The 18,823-nt window shown below is 58.7% G+C and overlaps 1 protein-coding gene across 1 annotated transcript; it reads right to left on the bottom strand.

The window, feature by feature from the left end:
- Window positions 1-1,597: 1,597 nt before the first annotated feature.
- Window positions 1,598-4,511, bottom strand: FOXF1 (forkhead box F1). Its single transcript, XM_059825018.1, has 2 exons — window positions 3,452-4,511; window positions 1,598-1,758 (listed from the first exon to the last, which is right to left on the bottom strand). The coding sequence occupies exons 1-2, from the start codon at window positions 4,509-4,511 to the stop codon at window positions 1,598-1,600; spliced, it is 1,221 nt and encodes a 406-aa protein (XP_059681001.1).
- Window positions 4,512-18,823: the final 14,312 nt, after the last annotated feature.

Raw genomic sequence — 18,823 nt, forward strand, 5'->3', positions numbered from 1 at the left:
TCCCCGGGGGGGGGGAGAAAATCAAAATAATAAAAAAATAGAGAAAAATAAGAAGCGCCTCCGCTTTTCCTCCCTCCTCCTTCCGTTATCCTCCTTTGAAATATTTCCGCGCAGCGCAACGGGGGGAGCCGGGACGCAGCCCCCCCACCGCGGAAGCCTCGGCCAACCTCCCCCCCCCCCCCCGAAAAAAAAAAAAAGGCCCTTTGGAGGTCCGCAACCGTCGCACCAAACGCATCGAGGTTTGCAGCGGCCGGGCCGGGCGCTCCGCGGTCCCTCCGCGCACTGCGCAGCGCTCCGCGGAGCCCACAGACGCCTCAGATATAATTACGCGTGTTACACCGCATGCTCGTTTATTTGCTGCTCATACAATCGTGAAGCCCATGTACAAATAACATACATGTTTTATTTCGGTTCGGTTTTTTTTTTTCTTTAGGGACAAAACGTACACAAAAGGGCAGGGCGAAAAAAAAACCCCACATAATTACAATTTTATACAGTGCAGAAAGAATTAAAATAGGTGTCACCGAACTGTACAAAGTCAGGGCGAAAAAAAAAAATATAGAGGCGGGGAGGGAGGGGAATAATCCTTCATTATATATATATTTCTATAAAAACATATGGAGGATTGTCTTTACACAGAGACCGTGATCGGTTTAAAATTTACAAAGGTTAACTAAAAAAAAAAAATCTATATGGCAAATATTGCCAACAGAGATTCACCGATTTAATACTGATCAACTGAGACTACTCGTGTCTCGATTATTAGCAACAACAAAAAAAAAATGTAGAATAAATAACAGAATGAGCATGGCTGTCTCTTTTCAAAGTGCCTTATTCTCTCTGCATAGGGTCCCATCCTGCACTCTTTATGCAGGCAAAAAAAAAATAGTAATAGCTAAAAAAAAAAAAAAAACAGAAATCCCTCTGAGAGATTTTTGCCCGCTGGGTGTTTGCCGGCAAAAAAAATTAAAAAAAAAAAAAAATTAAAAAAAATAAAAAAGAAAGTATTTCTCGGAAGAAGGGGCTCGAAGTGAGACGGGACCGAGGGGGTTGGGGCGGGGGCACCCCGGCGGCGAGCCCGCTCCTCCCCGCGGTGCAGCGCGCAGGAGCCGCGGGGTGGGGTCGGGCTTTGGGGTCGGGGTCCTTAGCAGCCCCCCCGCAACCCCCAGCCCGATCCGGCCCTGCGCCTGCCAGCCGGGACAGCGGCCTCGCTCACCGCCGAGGCCAAAACCGAATCGGGAATTTGATTTATTAAAAAAAAAAACTACAAAATAAAAATAAAAATAAGGCTCGTTTGTCACACCCTTAACCCAACCCCGCAGCCGGGGTTCGCGGGGGGGCTGCTTTTGCTTTCCTCTCAAGCCAGCCCCGAGCGAAGAAGCAGAAGAAGGCAGAGACCGTCTGGGATGGAAGACCGGCGGCGGAGGCCGGGTCCGGCCGATGCTCAGCCCCGGGGCCGCCCGCCCCGCTCCCCGGGCCGCCTGAACAAAGCCAGTCTGCGGAGACCCCCCCGTCCCACCGAGAGGGTCCTGGGGGGGGGGCTCGGTGCCCGGGTCAGGCCTGGCCGGCCCCGGGAGGTGTTTTTTTCCGCCCCGTATCACATAACGCACGGCTTGATGTCCTGGTATGTCACTTGTTGGTGGTAATAGGAGCCGCTGCCCGCTGAATGCATGGAGGAGGAGGCCATGGCGTTGAAAGAGAAGACGAATTCCTTTCTGTCGCACATGCTCGGAGACTGGGAGTGATACCGCGGGATGCCTGCGGGACGGGGGGGGGAAAGATTGTCAGCCATCGGAATTATATTTAGTAGAGGAGGTTGAGGGCGGGAGGGAGAAAGCCGCCGTCTAGGGTAAAAAAAACCCAAAACAACCCAAAACAACCCCAACCCTCCGCAGCCCCCGGCTCTCAGCGCGAAATTGGGTGTATTTTTGCATGCACGCAAATGCACGGGCACCGCCGGGGCTCCGCGGGCGCGGACAGGTGCGGCGGAGGAAAGCCCCGCGGCCCCGGGACGGCGCGGCCTAAGGACGCGGCGAGGAGACGGGATTTGCTTTGGGTTGGGTTTAGAGGGGTTTCTTTTTGCCCCATTTTGCCCTCTTGAAGATGCCGGCTGCTTTTTCCCGTCGCCTCCGCCCGCGCGGAGTGTCCGCGGGGTGCGGAGCGGGGGAAGCACGTTCGTCCACCGGCACCGGCGGCAGAGGCCGAGGGCGAAACGCGGCCGAGAGCGGGGCCGTTCCTGCCGCTTCTGCCGCCACCTCGGGACATAAAAACGCCCCGAAAATTTGGGGTGCGCCGGGGAGGAGCGCCCGGCCGGGGACGCCGCTCCGGCGCCGTTAATTCGGGTGTTAATCCGGAGTATTTCGGTTTAAGGCCGCGGGCGGGCCCGGTGGCTCCTCGGGACGGATTTTTGCTCCGTTTCCCAGCGGATCCCGGTGCGCTCCCCGCGGAGCCGGGACCGGCCCGGGAGCGGGAGGGTGACCAGGCGGGCGGGGGCCCCGGGCCGCTGCTGTGCCCGGGCCCGGCCGCTCCGTACCCGCCCGGCTGATGCTTTTTCCCCGCTTCCCTTCGTGGTTTTGACCCGCGAAGGCGCCGCTTCACACCCGTTTCTGCCCGGCACTTCCCGCTCCCCCGAGGGCTCGGGGTGATGCGCAGGGACCCCCAAACCTGCTCCTTCACCCCGCCACGGCTCCCGGGGCTCCCCCGTGCCCCGAGAGCCCCCCGCCCGAGGTGAAGTTGGGCCGCAGGACGAAGCCCAGCGCCGGCCTCGTCCCGCCCGAGGCCTCCTCCCGGCCAAAACACCATCTCCCCCCCCCCGCCCCGCCCCAGGAACCGGGGCAAATCCACCCCCGGCAGCTCCGTCCCGGGGCCGGGGCCGGGCCGGGGGGCGCGGGGGGTCCGGGCCACCGACATCCGCCTGGGCGGAGGAGCGGAGGGAGGCGATGGGCCTGGAAAACGCAACCCCGGGAGGAGCTGGTGGCGGGGCCCGGTGGACACCCCGCTGGGGAAATGCCCCCCCCCCTCGTTCTCTCCCTCCGGAGCGCTCCGGGTCCCGGTGGAGGTGGAAGACCCCTCGGGCCCAGCCCCGGCCTCGCCTTCCCGCGGCTCCCCGCCCGCCTGAGCCCACCGGTCCTAGGCCCGGGGCAGCCCCGGCGGCAGAGCAGCCGCCCCGGGGGAGCGGAGCCCCGGCCCGGCGGCTCCCAGCCCCGCAGCGGCGGAGAGCGGGTCCCCCACCGGGGCGAGCCCCGACGGCTGCCCGGTCGCCCCCGGGAAGGGTGGCGAGGAGCGGGGGGACGGCGGCGTCCTCCCCGGGATAGGGGGGGGTGCATTAAAACCGTCCCCGAAGCGGGGCGGCTCGGCCGGGACCCACGCGTGGCCGCGGAGCGCGCCCGCCCCGCCGGTAGCCCCCGGTGGCGGCGGTCCGGGGCGTCTCCCACGCGTGTCCGCGCCTTACCTTGCAGCTCGGCGGTGTTGTGGCTGTTCTGGTGCAGGTAGGACTGGTCGAGGGAGTGCGTGGAAAGGCTGGAGGAGAGCGGGTTGGCCGTGGGGTTGCAGGGCGAGAGGGGCTGCTGCTTGATGTAGGACGCGCCGGTGTTCAAGGCCGCCGAGGCGGAGGGCGCCCACGCCGAGGCCGAGCCGGAGTAAACCGAGTGGGGCTCCATCACGCCGCCGCCGGCGAGCAGCGGGGAGGCGGGCACGGAGCTCTCGTGGTGCGGGTAGTCCCCCGCCGAGGAGCCGGTACAGCCGCCCATGTAGGAATGCCCACCGTTGGCGGGCAGGTGGGGCACGGAGTGTCCCGCCAGGCCCATCCCCTCCACGTTGCCGGACAAATGCCCGTTCATCATCCCCAAGCCCCCTTCGAGGGAGAGGCTGTTGGGGGGGCAGGAGAGCCCGCCGGCCGAGCCCTGGAAGCCGTAGCTCTCGGGGAGGTGGTTGAAGCTGAGCCCGTTCATCATGCTGTACATGGGCTTCAGCGCCTGGCATTTCCTCCTGAAGCCGCGGGGGCGGCGGCGGAACGAGCCCTCCTCGAACATGAACTCGCTGGCCGGGTCGATGGTCCAGTAGTGGCCCTTGCCCGGGCGGCCCAGCCCCTTGGGCAGCTTGATGAAGCACTCGTTGAGCGAGAGGTTGTGGCGCACCGAGTTTTTCCAGCCCTGGTAGGAGCCTCGGAAGAAGGGAAAGCGGCTCTGCAAGAACTGGTAGATCTCGCTGAGGGTCAGGCGTTTGGAGGGCGAGCTCTGGATGGCCATGACGATGAGGGCGATGTAGGAATAAGGCGGTTTCTCCGGCCGCCGGATCCCCGCGTTGGTCTTCTTCGCCTTGGGACCGCCGCTGCCCGGGGCGCCGCCGCTGCCCGGGGCGCTGCCGGTGGCCCCGCCGGGCGCCGCGGAGGCGGCGTCCATGGCCGAGCTCTGCGGCTGCTTCTCGGCCACGGAGGACATGGGGCCGTAGCTGCTCTGCACCGGAGGAGGAGGGGGCTGAGAGGACAGAGCCTGCTGCGCTTCTGCAGTCATCTACGGCCAGGTCCGCGGCGGCCAGCCCCGGCCCTCCTCCGCCACCCCCCCCCCCCGCGCCCCCCCAAAAGGCCACGCTGCTGGGGGCTCGCCGCCACTCACCCCCCCACCCCCGGCCTCCTCCCGGCCCCCCGGCGGGGTTTCTTTCCACCGGGAGACTTCACCCCTCCGTGGATAAACAAATGGAAGCGACGGACCCCCCCCCCCTCCCCTTTCCCTCCTCCTCCCACTTTATCCCTAAATCCGAGCCCGGCTGCAGAAGGCGAGCGAGAGGCGGAGGGTCGGGGGGGGCCGCAGGGAGGCGGGATGGGGGGGCGGGTGGAAGCGAGCTGGGCTCGGCTGCTGCGAGAGAGAAGCCGGCGGCCGCCGCCTCCGCCTGCCCCGCTGCCCCTCGGCGGGCCGGGCTCCCGGGGCCGCCGCCGTTCCCCCCCCCGCGCCGGCTCTAGCTGCGTTGGTGCTGCGGGGAGCTGCTTCCCATCGCGGTGGCTGTCGAGTCTGCCCCCGGCCCCGCCGCTCGCCTTTTACTTTATCTCTCGCAGCGGCGTCTGCCGCTCCTTGACAGACGTAAGAGCGGAGAGGAGATCCCCGCCCCGACCCGCTCCCCCACGCCCTACGGGCGGCCCCCTCCGCCGTCCTGTCCCGGCCCCCCTCCGCTCCCCGCTCCCAGCTGGCGGGCGGCTTTTAAAGAGCCCTTTCCACGCCGCCCTGCCCGACCCCGGGGGCTGCGCGACGCACCCCTGCCCGCCGCGGGGGGCGCCGGGGGGATACGCGGGGGGGGTGTGTGTGCCACGCGTGACCGCGGCGCTGCGTGGGGCCCCGCCCCCCCCCCGCCCTGCCCCCCTTCCCCCCGCCGCCTCTGCTGAAAATCACGGGGGAGGGCGGGAAGGGCCCCACGCGGGCCGTGGAAGGGGCCGGGGCGCGGCAGCTCGGGCCTGCGGGCAGCGCGGAGCTTCCGCGGACGGCGCAGGGCAGCGGAGGCGCTGCCCGACCGCGGCCTCCGCGCAGCGCGGAGCTTCACCCACTTTAAACCCCCTCTTCGTGTGCTCTTTTAAGCTCGGCGGGCCCGGGCAGGATGTTTATACTGCGCAATGTAAACACGGGCTCGGGGGTGCTTTAATAAAAAGAAATCGGCGAAAACTCCCGCTGCCTCTCGAAATGCCCTTTTCTGCCTCCGCCGCCGGTCCGGGGATGGGAACGGGCTCCGGACCCTTCGCCCGCTCCGGGGCTGCTTTAGGGACGAGGGTGGGTTGTTGGGTTTGGTTGGTTTTTTTTTTTTTTGGGGGGGGGGGTATAAATCTGTGCTGAAGGTTTGCGGTTGAATGCCAGGAGCCTGATGCTCAGCTCCGGCGGATGCCACCGGCCCACGCAAGGGGTGGGGGGAAGGAGAATAGAAAGGCCGGGGGTCAGAGACCCCCTTCCCCCCAAAAAAAACCCAACCCCAACCCTTTTGAGCATCGCCCCATCAGGAGAACTGTCACTCAAGGTAAGCCGCTTTAAACCTTTGTCACCTTCTTGCGGACCGCGCGTGGAAAACTGCGCTCCGCGGGGCGGTGTGGGGTGTGGGAAGGTGGGTGACACGGCTGCAGCAGCCTGGGCTTTCAGGGCTGCTGGCTGGGAGCGGAGCAGATGTGCTGGCTGCTGCAGCCTGCTCGCTTTCAAGATTAGGGAAAGGAAGAGGGAAAGGAAGGGGAAAAAAAAAAGAGAAGAAGAAAATTCTCCCCCCCCGCGCTCCCCCCCGTTGCAGGCCGCAGTGCTGTGGGTCTGTCCCGCTGCACCCTCTGCAGAGAGCGAGAGGGGACCCCGTCTTCCAGATTCGCTTTTAAAGTTTTTAATGATCATTTAATACCTTTTAGAAGAAAGATAGATACCGATCGGATTTCCAATCTCCCTCCGCGTTATTCGCGAGCAGTTGTGAGCAGCCTCCGGGGCGCCTGTCACATCTGTGATACAACCAAGGGGGACTTCACATCAGGGGCTTTTGCGGTGGGTTTTTTCCCTTCTCTCCTTCCCCTTCTCATCGTCTTTTCCCCCCTCTCCGCAAAACAAATCCTCCTGCAGAAAGCACCGGCCCTCCTGTTCCCGGGGCAAGGGGGGAGATTTGGGGACGGGGACAGGCAGGGAGAGCCCTGGGCAAACCCCAGGCCGGGGGCAGGTACCCGCGGAGGGGGGGGACAGTGATTTCTGGAGCTTGTCCCCTGAGGAGGAGGAGGAGAACGGGCTGCCCGGGGAGGCGGCGGCCGCTGCTCTCCCGTCCGGGGCCGCCGGCCGCGGAGCAGAGCGCGGAGCAGAGCGCGGAGCGCGGCTGCTGCTCAGGGAGGGTGAAAAAAAAACCCACCCCCAAAATCACTTTTTCGGGAAGCGATCACCTTCCCCGGGTGCTCACAGCCCCGGTGCAGAATAAACCCTCCGCTTCTCGCTGGCTTTCTTTTTAGTTTTTTTTGGGGGGGAGCGCATCGCTGACCCTGAGCTTTGCTCCCCATCGAATGCCCCCCACCCCGGGCCGCGAAAAGGGTGTTTTCCTTCATTTTACATCGCTCTGCCACCGAATCTCCCCGACCTGCCCCCAAAACACCCGGGGACGGAGCTCGAAACACAACACGAAGAGCTCGTGTAAAACCCACCTTCCAAAGCGTCGCCACCGGCAGCGTTTCCACTAGGAAATAAAATATCTCCGGGCAAAAAAAACCTCCTCAAAAATCAAACCGTTCCCCCCCAAAGAATACCAGTCCCTGCACCAATGCCCTTTCCCCCCCTCGCAGCATCTTTTCGGAGCGTGAAGATTTGCTTTCCGATATATTTATTATAGCCCGCAAACGCTAAAAATGGGAATATATCGCTCCGGGTTTTATAGGCCTCGCCGGGGGAATAGCAGAAGCGTTGGAGGGTTTTAAACCCAGCCCGCGGTTTGGGGAAAAGGGGGTTTTGGGGAGGCAAAGCCGGGCCGCGTCTGATGCACGGGGGGGATGATGGTGTGCGGGGCCGTGGAGGGATGGGGGGGCGAGAAACACCCCGGGAGAGGGGCTGAGGGTGACACTTTATTGCTTATAAAACCTCCGCGCAGGTCCCAGAAGCGCTTTCAGGTTCGAGATGGGCCCGGAGGGGGTTTTTGGAGGGGAGAGGACGGGAAAGCTCCTGGGTTGAAGATGCGGGTTGGCCCCCGCAGAGGACCGGGACTCGCTTTTGCTGCTGTTTGCTGGCGGTTTGGGTGTTTTAATCAGGTCCCCGGCGGGGGAGAGATGCAGGGAAGGGGCAAAAAGCAGAAGAAAAAGAAAAGATGATCGAGCGCGATTAGCCCTGCTAATCCCGGCACCCTTCGGGGCCCGTTTTGCCGGCCCGGCCCCGCATATTCCCCGCGACCACCCCCGGCCCCGCTGCTCTTCCCCACCGGCTCCTTCCCAACCCCGCTCCCCTTCCCCCCCCCTCCCCGAAACTCGGCAGTGTTTTGTGTAAAAATAGACAAATCCGAGCTTTCTTCCTTTTCCTGCGCCGAAGGTATTTTTACTAGCTAATTGCTTAAGTGAAGTCAACTTCGCAACCAGGCCGGGTGTAACCCGAGTATGGAAATGTATATAGGTGGTATTGTTATAGGCGGGCTGGGTGCTGCTCGGAGAGGGGCCGGGGTGTTTCTGCGAGCCCGGACCACCCAGGGCGAGGGGAGTGACCGCCTCATGTCCCCCTCCCCGCTGCCCCTGCTTTGCATTAACACCACCCGCAGGACCCCCCCCCTTTTCCCCAGCACCAGCCCTTTTCCCTCGGCTGGGCTTTGCTTTTTTTTTGCCGTCGCGGCCATCCCCGTGGCCGCTGGCCCCAAATCCGCGGCGAATTGATCCCTAAATGTTTATTCAAGGCCGAGGGGGTGCGTTCAAGCGAGGGGCTCAAGACTGGGGAGAGGGGCGCGGGGGGGGTGAAGGGGCCGAGGGAGAGGTGGTATATGGGGGGGCGGGGAACGGACACACGCACCCCCCAACCATTTTTGCGGATCCATCACACGGCAACGCTTTGTCCCACGCGTGTGCGTGTGCCCGGTGGCGGACGGGCCCTTGCCCGGTGGCACCCAGAGCCCAGCCCCGGCCCCTCGCACCCCCGGGGCTCCGTGCGGGCAGAGCCCGGCCTCCAGCACCCAGCGGGGCCCGGAGGAGCTTTTTGGGCAAGAACAAGCCGAAATTGGGAGCGGCGGCTGCGGGGAGGTGCGGGCTGGCTGGCAGCCGCCGTGGCTCGGGCAGAAGTTCAGGCTTTGGTCAGAAAGGGGAAAAAAAAAAAAAAGAAAAATCGTACACTTTTCCCCCTCTTTGTCTCTCTTTTTCCCCCTCTGCCCCTCCCGAGACTGCCCCCTCCCCCCCCCCCCCCCCCCAGCCCACATTTTCCATGACGTCCTTCGATGAAATATTGCAGCGCAGGAATTTACAGCCTTCTTCAGCGCAGGATTTTTTAGGAGTTTTCTGGCAGGACCCGGTCCCTGCAATACAAATCGGTTCCAGCGATAATAAGCTCCGAGCGCTACCACTTAGACACGATCGCTTCCCACAGAGATCTTCAAAATATCTCCGGGTATTTATATCCCTGCCCAGGGACGGATAGCTAGAATACTTTCCCGCAGGGATGCTTTTTGGCTGGCTGGGATTCAGACCCGAGGACCTGGGTACCGAGGGAAGCTCGGAGCGGAGCTGGGACCCGAGGGATGCTCCCGGCCATCCCGCAGCAACCAAGTCCGCCCTCAACGGCGGCCCGAGGTGTAAATCCAGGTGTAAATCCAGACCTAAATCCAGGCTGGCATTGCTGAGCCATCCATGTTTTCTCGGACAGAGTTTTCTTCCCCGCGGGGCTCCTGCAGTGACGGGGCCCGGTGCTGGGGACGCCCCCAAACCAGACAGGACCCTCGGGAAGGGATGCCCCCCCCTCCCGGCTCCTTGGCAGACAAAACAGGGAGCCAATTCCAACTTTTCCAGCCCCAAACTGCGGTGGGTTAGCGGCTAACTGGGGACGGCGGTGCTGGAGAAATATTCCGAGCCGCCGAACTTTTTTGAGATCGGGAATCGCCTCCAGCCCCCGACGTGCCCCGGAGCGAAGAGCCCGGCCGGGCCGAGCCGGGCCGGGGACCCCCCGCCCAACGGGGAGGGCGAGGGGCTTCCCCGGGGCTCAGCCTTGTTCCCCGCCTTACGGAGCTCTTTTCGTTGTTTTCTTCCCAACTTTAAACCAAAACCCCGTCGAAATCGCACCGGTGTGCCGGTGCTAGAGGAGGGGGGCATTTTTAGCGTCGGGCAGGCGAGGGTCACCGTCCCCCGTTTCGGGGTATCCCCCAGAACCCGTCTGCACGGCGAGGTGAGGGAAGTTAAAACGGAATTGCCCAAATCAAGGAGGAATCCGTTATTTTCTTGCGCGGGCACTAAAAGCCGCGGGGACGGTGTATTGTCGGGCTAAATAGTAACCGGGAGGGCGGCTTCGTCTACGCTTAAATATAGAGATACGTGCGGAAAATAAACCCGAGGGGTTTGGGGAAGGGTCCGGCCTCCCTGGGCCGCCCCTCGGTGCTCAGTCCCGGGGGACAGCAGTGCCTGGACGTGGCCGCCCGCCCCGGTGCGGCGGGGCACCCCGTCCCTGGGCTGGGGGTGCGGGCAGCGGGCTCCCTCAGAGGAAAACCCGGGGGGGGGGGGATTGGGGGGACCCGCACGGTCCCCGCGACCGTGCAGAGCCCCGGGTCTGTCCCCGGTGCTGCGGGGCCGGGCGGGCTCCTCGGAGGGAGAAAGGACCTTGTGCAGCAGCGTCCTCCCCGGGACCACCGCGGCAGGAGCATCACCCGGGCCCGGGGGCAGAGGGGGTGCTGGCACCCGGGCGCTCCCCAGGGCAAGGGTGTCACCCCCCCCCCAGCAGCCACCACCCCTTCTGCCTTGTCACCTGCTGAGCGGGGAGAGGGGGCTGCGGCGGCAGAGCCATCCACGCAGGACGCGGCGGTCCCCCGTGGGGCGGGATGCGGCAAGAACAGCGGCTGCCAGCGAAGGGTGCTGAGGGCAGGGCTCCCACGGGAGTGCGGGGAACGGCTGGCACCGTCTCCGGGCCGGGACAGCGACCTGCCGGGAGGTACCGACCTGCGCAGGTACCTGCCCGGGGGAGGAAAGCCCCCGGCGGGCCTCGGCGTGGGAGAAGGTCCCTGGCGCGGCAGAGGGGCTTCGTCCCTCTGGTCTCTGCCCACGGAGCTCCCACGCTGCCCCGGGACCGGCCAGGTCCGCCCCACGTGCAAAAGCGCCTTTTGCTGGAGGGAGCCCCGGAGCATCCCTCTGGCGGGATAAACACCCGGGGGCCCTTTCCCCGGCTCCTTTGCTGCGGGCAGAGGGGCTGGGCTGCAGGGCGGCCTTGCAGCCCCCAGGCAAAGGGGCAGCACAGGGCAGGCGGAGCGGGGGGGCTGCACCGGCCGAGGCCCGCGGCCCGGGTCGGAGGGGCTGCGGCCGGCTTAGCCTGCCCCCCCCGGGAGACCCCCGCCCGGAGCGAGGTCAGCCCGCACGGCTACCGCCTGTGTCCCAGGGCATCCTCCCGCTTTTTTTTTTTTTACCTGTGTTTCTATAATAAATCCCGCATCTAAACCCCGTTCCCCCCCTTCCCCAACCCCAAAGCGGGGGGGTTCGGGACTCACGGTCACAAACAAGGTGAAAAATCCCCGCTGCCAACAGCTGCAGTTCCCCTCTCCCTCCTCCCCTCTTTGCAGAGACCTGGGGAAGGCTTTCCTTGGAAGCTCTCCGGGCGAAAACGGTTTTCCATCGTTGTTCTTGTTGTTGTTGTTGTTGTTGTTGTTGTTGTTGTTATTATTATTATTATTATTATTATTATTATTATTATTATTATTATTATTGAGTAAACTCCCAACTAATGATGCATCGCTTAATTGGCGGACCTGGCCACTCTGTAGTGCACCAGCGGGCTCTGGAGCCGCACCACGGGGTGCTGCACATTCGGGACCCCCTTTGCTTTGCAATTACCGGCAGGGAGAATTAAAAGACACCAAAAATTGGTTAATCATCTTTCCCACCTCCTCAGAAAAAAAACCCAAACAAAAACAACCCAGAAGAGCTCCTCGTAAAACGAACCCTTTTGCACGACCGGTCCCTAGCTAAATATTACAAGCGATTTTTTTTTTTTTTTTTTTTTGGGGGGGGCGCCTTTAAAAAATGTTCTGCTGGGAGCAGAGTGCTCGGTTGGTATTCCCGGGAAAGATGCTCAGGAGGACAGACGAAATGCCCGACCCAAGGTGGGAAGGCTTTCCGCAGCACTGGTTATTATGCCCCGAAGTTAACCGATTCCCGCAGCAAAACCGTTGCTTTTTGTGAGAATCAGGCTGATAACGGGAACGGTACATCCATCTTCCCGCTGCGATTCTGGGTTCTGTTGGGGAAGGGGATGTGCGAAAGCCGGGAAGGAAAGGGGAAGAAATCTGTAAAAAAAAAACCCAAAACCCAAAACTGGCGCAGAACTCACTAAAAATCCGAATAACGAACCCAGAAATGGTTTTGCTTTTCCCCTTTGCAGACTCGCTCGCTGAACTATAACACGCCCCAGCGCGTTTTGCACAGCACCCTCAGCTCCGCGCTCGTAATCGCCCTTAAATTCCAGTTCTTAAAATAGGCAAAACCATTTTGCATCTCACCCCCTTAAAATGGGTGAACGAGGGAATTTCTGCCTGGCCCCCAAGGCGCTGGAAGCAAATCCCTTTCTCCAGCAGATTTTGCGGCTACCTGCGAGGAAAAGATGCTGCCCGTGGGCTCAGGTTGCAGCACGATAATTTTTCTGGCAGGATCATTCGTTTCTCCTTCGGAAACGATCGAATTTGAATGTTTCACCCAAAGCACCGCGGGCCCGAGGACTTCTCTCCCCCCGGCGCGGTGGTTCCCGCACCGAAACGGGGGTTGAAGCCGCGCAGCTCCCGCGGGGACGGGGTCGGGGTGGGGGGGGCCGCCGGCGCCCGGGGCAGAGGCAGCTGCGGGTGTCCCGTGTCCCCCCCACGCGTGGGCCGGGGTGAGCCGTCGAGGCGCGGTGCTGAGCCCTTAAAGCCTATCGAAATCTGCCCGCGCGGCCCTGGCGTCGGGGAGGGAGTGGGTCCGACCCACGGGGGTGTTCAAACCCTCCCGATTCGGGGTAAAGGGCTGCGAATAAAGGGAACACGGACGTGGTGCGAAATTTGCCCTGGCAGATCGGGAAAGGGCTTTTTCTCTGCCTCGGGAAGAGGTTTTAGAGCAGAACCCTGGCTCTGGTTTGCCCCGCAGCCCCAGAAGAGGAAAACAGAAGCGCCTCCAAACCCTGAAATAGATAAATAGATAAATGGGTGTAAAGAGGGACTGAGCTGGGGGGAGAGAAGGAGCGAGAACAAGAGAATGAGGAAGAAGAAAGGCAGAACAGACAGAACGGCATCCAGAACTGCATACAGTAAGACAGAAAGAAAAGAAAAGACAGAAAGAAGGACAGAAAGAAAAAGAGAGGCAGAAAAAGAGATAAAGAACGAGAACTAGAAAGGCAGGCAGAGAATATGAAAAGGAGAGAAACAAAGATAAAGGAGAGAGAAAAGAGAGAAATTAAGACAGAGAAATGAAGAGCAAGAAAGTGAGAAAGAAAGGGTGAAAGAAAGGAAGAGAGAAACAGGGAGAGGCAAAAAAGAGGGAAATAAAAACTAAGAAACAAGTAAAGAGAAAGAGAAAAACAGAGAAAGAGGAAAAGGTGGAAAGAAGGGAAGAAAAAGAAAAAAGAGAGAAAAAGACAAAGAAAGCGAGGGAGAAAGGGAGAAAGAAAGAGAAAAGGAGAAAAAATGAAAAGAGAGAAAGAAAGGAAAGAAAGAAAGAAAATGGAAGGAAGAAGGAGAGAAAGAAAGGAAGAAAAAGAGAAAAGGAACAAAGAGAATGATTAAAAGAGCAGAAGGAAAGAGAAAGAAAAAAGGAAGTAAAGAGAGAAAGGCAGAAAAGGGAAGAATGAGCGAAAGAAAGCACGAAAGCGGGGAAAAAAAAAAAGCAAGCAAGAAAGCAAGTACGAAAAGGGAAATTAATTTCCTGCAAAACCACTAATAAGACCTAGACAATACGCTCTTTCCCTGGAAAACGGGGGGGAGCCGGGAGGGAAGCGCTCCCGCGGGCAGAGCTGCGCGGCCGCGGTACCTGCCGCCGCGGAACGGGGCGGGGGGGCAATACGAGCACCCCGGGTTTCGCTCTGGGGTGGGGGGATTCGGTTCCGTAGTTTATTATTTCCCTCGTCTTCTCCCGGAGAGGGGGATCGGCGGTGGGTGAACGGCTCTGCCCATACCCCCCCCGCGCCCCCGGGGCAGGGACACGGACGAGAACGCAGGTTTAACACCGATCCCCGCGTGGGTTTCCCACGCACCTCCTGCCCCGCCGCTCGCCGGGGTGCGCGGCCGTGCCGCGCAGATTGCGCACGCCGCTCCGCGCCCGTTAAACCCGGTTTAAAATCCCCGCACCCGTTAAAACCCGGTTTAAAATCCCCGCGCCCGTTAAACCCGGCTTAATCCCCGCGCCCAAAGCGGCGAGCCCGGCTCCTCATTGACTTCACCGGCTTAGTAGGTGGCCGTGTATATTTTTGTTGAAGTAGTGTTTATGTTAATGAAAAAGCCTGAGATTACAAACAGACCACTGGATGCCCGGGATGTTGCTGCCGGATTGGTCTAAGCTGTGTACTTTAAACCTAATCAGTTTGGGGGAGTAAATATGCCTTTTTTTTCCTTTTTTTTAAAATTTTATTATTTTTAGCAGAAAGACATTTGGGATCTTTAGGGACCCCCGTGCCGCCCCTTCCCCCCTGTTTCGGGGCTGCGGGGCGCGGCGGGCAGGGATGGAGGAGGGTTGCAGGGAAAAGCATCTCCAAGAATTAGCCATAAAACCCAACGAAAACGAGCCCTGGAGAAGGGGAGGGGGTTCAGCTCGCCCTCTCCGAGCCCCCACCCCACGACCCCGCAGAGGGGATGCCGTGTCCCGGGGGCAAACGGGAGCGTGTCCCCCCAAAACGGCGGCGGCGCGGGGGGAACGGCGGGCGCGGTGGGGACTGTTCTCGCCGGGTGGAGCTAGGCAGAACCTGAAATCCGCTCCAAAAACCCGGTCATGTACCCATTTAGGATGGTAAAAAAAAAAAATATAAAAAATTCCAGTCCTTTTAAATGCTAACTAAGCAGGAATCAATTAATCAATTTACATAAAACTAAAAATACAGAAGGGTTTTTTGGGGGGAGCAGCAATCATCAGCCCGTTACTTTGATTTCAGAGTCCGGCTTTAAGGGTCAGTCTCATTCTGTTTTTCTTAACAAAAACCCTCTCCAAAATTATTCCTGCCCCCCCAACTCTTTCTATCCCCGTCTGCATTTGTGTGCTTGAACTGTTGATAGCGATAGTTTTCAAAAAAAAATCAGATTTTTGCAGACTTTTTGTCCGTACTCGATAACGTCCCAGTGTGGAGGGATCCACCTTGGGTCCCAGCGAGCGGGTTTCTCCCCCCAGGAGCTCTGCGAGCAAACGTGTGCGCAGCGTTTGGCATCTCACTCCTTTTCAACACTTTCCTTTTGTGGGCAAAAGCTCTCGGCGGAGAAGCCTCTCCGGCAGAGCCAGGCAGACCTGGAGGATTTGTACATTCAGCTGTTTTACTACTGTTATTATTCCTCATTGACTAAAGCACAAAGAAAATCGGAGTGTAAACAAGTCGCCGTTGGAAGGGCACGCGAACAAAATTTGGGGCGAGGGAAACTTTAGCAGGGAAGGGATGCATGAAAATAAGGGGGAAAAAAGGGAAAATGAGAAAACTCTTCCCAAAAGTTTTCCCCATGCAATGGCTGTGCTGCCCTAGAGCTGCAGGGGGGATTTCCCCCCGGGTTTGGGGGGCAGAGAAGCACGCTGAAAACAGCTTTTTCTCACTTAAAATACCTTTGGGGGGTTAAACCGTCTCCCCACGGAAAGGGGAGATTCCCAGCACAGGGCTTAGCGCTGGCAGCAGAGGAGTTTCTTTGTTCTCTCCTCGCACCTGGAATTAGCCTTTATTCCATGACGCTTTTTTTTTTCTTCCTTCTTCTTTTTTTTGGGGGGGGGGAAACATTCCTTTTTCCCAGTGACATGAAGCGAGTCTGTAGGAGGGATCGTCAGGGCAAAAAAAAACCCCAAACCCAGTAGAGCAGATGGCTTTGGAGAAAATGTCACCGATAAGCCGGTGCTGTTAGAGCCAGGTAGGCCCTGCGGAGGTGCCAGGGGTGGGGGGCAGCAGGGCGGGGGGTCCAGGGGTCCCCCAAACACACAGCCCCTCGCTGGTGCTCGCCCTGAAGCAGGGACAGCCCTCGTGCCGGTCACTGCGGGCAGCCCCTGCGTGGGGACCAGCTAAAGGACGGGCACAAAGGGCTGTCCCCTACCCTGATGCGCACACGTGTACACACACATACACACACACACCCCCACACACACACTCACAGACACCCCCCCCGCTAACCCCCACATCCGACCGCGCTGCTCTCTAGAAGCACTAATGATGCCGCAGACCAGCTATGCGGTGTGAGGCAAAAGCAGATGAAAGTGATGTCACATTAATGTCAGCTCACAACTCGAGCCCACACAGCCTTGATTGCTCTTATTAATCTTGCCAATTTGTCTGTCAGCACTTGGCTAATCCCTAAATAGCCTCCCAACAGGTGCTTTATGCTTCCGCCACATCCCTGCTCCCCGGCACCCCCCGCTCGCCCCGCTCGCCCTCCCCAGTGACACCGGCTTTCTCCTGTCCATCTGGGACCGGCTCTTTTCCCCCCGGGAGGGCTGGAGGGGAGAGAGGCGACTTTGCAGATGTTGTTTAGTCTGTCCAAAGAGGGGTCGGAGCTTTGGGCTTCCCAAAAGGAAGCGATGACCAGGGAGGGAGAGGAGATGCTGGAGGAACCAGGGGGGTGGCAGAGGGGAATTACCTGGTGGTAACGGGGGGGTGAGCGAACCCTCCGCGTGGGGTTAGCCCCACGTCGCAATTAGAAAAGGCATTTACGGCACCCTCCGCCTCAACTATCGCACAACAGTGAGCCGCGTTGCTTTTGGGTGTTGTGGGTTTGGTGGTTTTGTCGAGAGGGGAGAGAAGATTAGAACAAAAGGTCCAAACTGAAGTTGCAGTGGAAAAGCCACGTTACACCCTAAGCAGTTTTATCTTGCAACTGCAGGGTCGATTACTTACAACAGCTGAGGGTCGATTACTTTCTTTACTACACTATCAGAAAATCCACCGGCTTATTACAGTGTATATTTAGCCATAAAGTACCAGCCGTGTATTGAGTAGAAGACTAAAATTATTGTGTTGCAAGGCTTAATCTTCCTGACGTGGTTATTTAACACAGCAGTCTTAATCACGAAACACAGGTTTTGTGCTTAAGGCTATTAACTGCTAAACCCAGTTAACTGCTAAACCCTATTAACTGCTAAAGCAGAGCCCAGGCTGCTTTCCTCTCTCTGCATTAAGAAAAAAAATATGTTTTGTTTCTGTTTGGCAACTCCGCTGCATTAAATGGTTTGCACACAGATTACAAGCCCCGTGCCTTGCAGCGGTCTCCTCCCGCGATTCACCTGGGAGATGCTCTGGTCTGGAGGAAGAGCAGCCAAACCCGGCTTCGGTGCAGCAGGCTCCTACTTTATATCCAAAGCTGGCTCAGGCTATTTCCAACAGCAGGAAGGAAGAGCTTTCAGGAGCATCTTCAACCATTTCTCCGAGAGCCTGGTCCAAAGCGGTCCGAGTCACCACTGACCGAGCTCAGGGCTGTTCATCATTAACCCTTGGGTGCTTCGGATCAGATCCTAAAAGCTCTCTAAAAATACCATTCATGACTGCAAGCTGTTTCACTCCATCCTGACCTGGATTTATCATCGGGAGACGGATAGATTTTTTTTTTTTTCTCCCCAAGCCATTTGTTTCATCCAGTAAGACTATCCATCATGGTGCGCTGGAACCGACCTACGATCCAGGGATATTCTTAGATACGCAGCATGTCAGGAAACGGCTAGCAGCCCCGCATGATGCAAATATTTGGACGACCAAGAGGTAGGAAGGATTGTCCAAATGTTTACTAAAGGCTGTTGATAGCCTAAGGATTTATAACTGGTGTATAATGCCTGCCCCCACACAGCTCCTCTAGCAGGTGCATCCAGTTTCAACATGACACATGGTATGTGTGCGCTCTGGGAAAGGGGATGCAGGAGAAAGCCTGTTTCACAGGTCTCGGCTCCCTTTTCCCAGCTCTGTTAAGATGCTCACTGGTTTGGAGCCCATGGAGCAGCAAGACGGCAGCCCAGGATCCACTCCAATAATGCGTACCCCTAATAGCAATTCAAACCATTACTAACATTTAAAAACAAAACACAAATATTGAACATGTTTAGTTGGAATTTCCTAAGTGAAACCAATGCTCTGAATTATTTAGGCCCATCAAAATGTGCCCTGTCACACTCCTTCGGTGCTGTGGTGGAGGAAATTCATGACATTGTTCCAGTTATTGTTCTTGGCATTTCACTTCCTAATTTCCACCACTGGGATTTGATCTCGCCTGTCTCACAGTAAGCCCTAATTGCTGCTACAGGCATATCAGAAGTGCTAACACATCAGTTTTAACCATTTCTGGCGTTCAAATAGCTATAGTTTTCCAGTGGGGGTGCAGAACCCACTGGCAATGCCCCATACCTATTGCCAGGTCGCCTCTACTTCTGCCCTTCCAGCCAAAAGAGGAGTGTACATCCAGTACAGACCAGGCTGCCTGACTAGAGCTGGAAATGCAGTCAAGGAAAGATTTAGGACCTTGCCCAAGGCCATTCAATGGCAGAAAGGTCAACTCTAGCGCCTTGATACCCCATCCTGTAACCAACTGTCCCGATGCTACTGTCAGTCCAACCTCCTGCTCAAAGCAGGTCCATCACCAGCGCTAGATCGGGTCATCCACGGCTTTGTTTAGCAGAGCTGTGAAAGCCTCCAATGGCAGAGTCCAACAACCACGAATAACGATAGTCCAGGCAGCAGAGGAGCTGCTGGAGCCCTTGTGTCCATCCAACCAGGCTCTCAAGCTCTGCTAGCAAAGCAGCAGCCGTTTTGGCTGTAAGCGTTCCTGCTATCATGTTATTGAGAAACAATATCCTACGAAATGGGAGCAATCAGCATAGAGTTGAGTCACTCAAGTCTGGTAATCACCTTCCCCTCCACTCTTTTGCAAGTTTTGACTCTGCTGGGAACACGAACGAGTGCGTTTAGCATGCCACAGATGCCCAGACAGCGTGCTTTTCTTCGTAAGGAACAGCAATTGTATCTGCTGCAGAAAAGTCTTTAATTCATTACAGCCC

Source organism: Gavia stellata, chromosome 15 (assembly GCF_030936135.1).
Source record: "Gavia stellata isolate bGavSte3 chromosome 15, bGavSte3.hap2, whole genome shotgun sequence".
Taxonomy (NCBI): domain Eukaryota; kingdom Metazoa; phylum Chordata; class Aves; order Gaviiformes; family Gaviidae; genus Gavia; species Gavia stellata.

Excerpts from the sequence above, each read along its gene's own strand:
- FOXF1 (XM_059825018.1), bottom strand. The coding sequence starts at position 4,511 with ATGACTGCAGAAGCGCAGCAGGCTCTGTCCTCTCAGCCCCCTCCTCCT. Across the intron at positions 1,759-3,451 it reads CAACACCGCCGAGCTGCAAG|GCATCCCGCGGTATCACTCC; the intron begins GTAAGGCGCGGA and ends CCCGTCCCGCAG.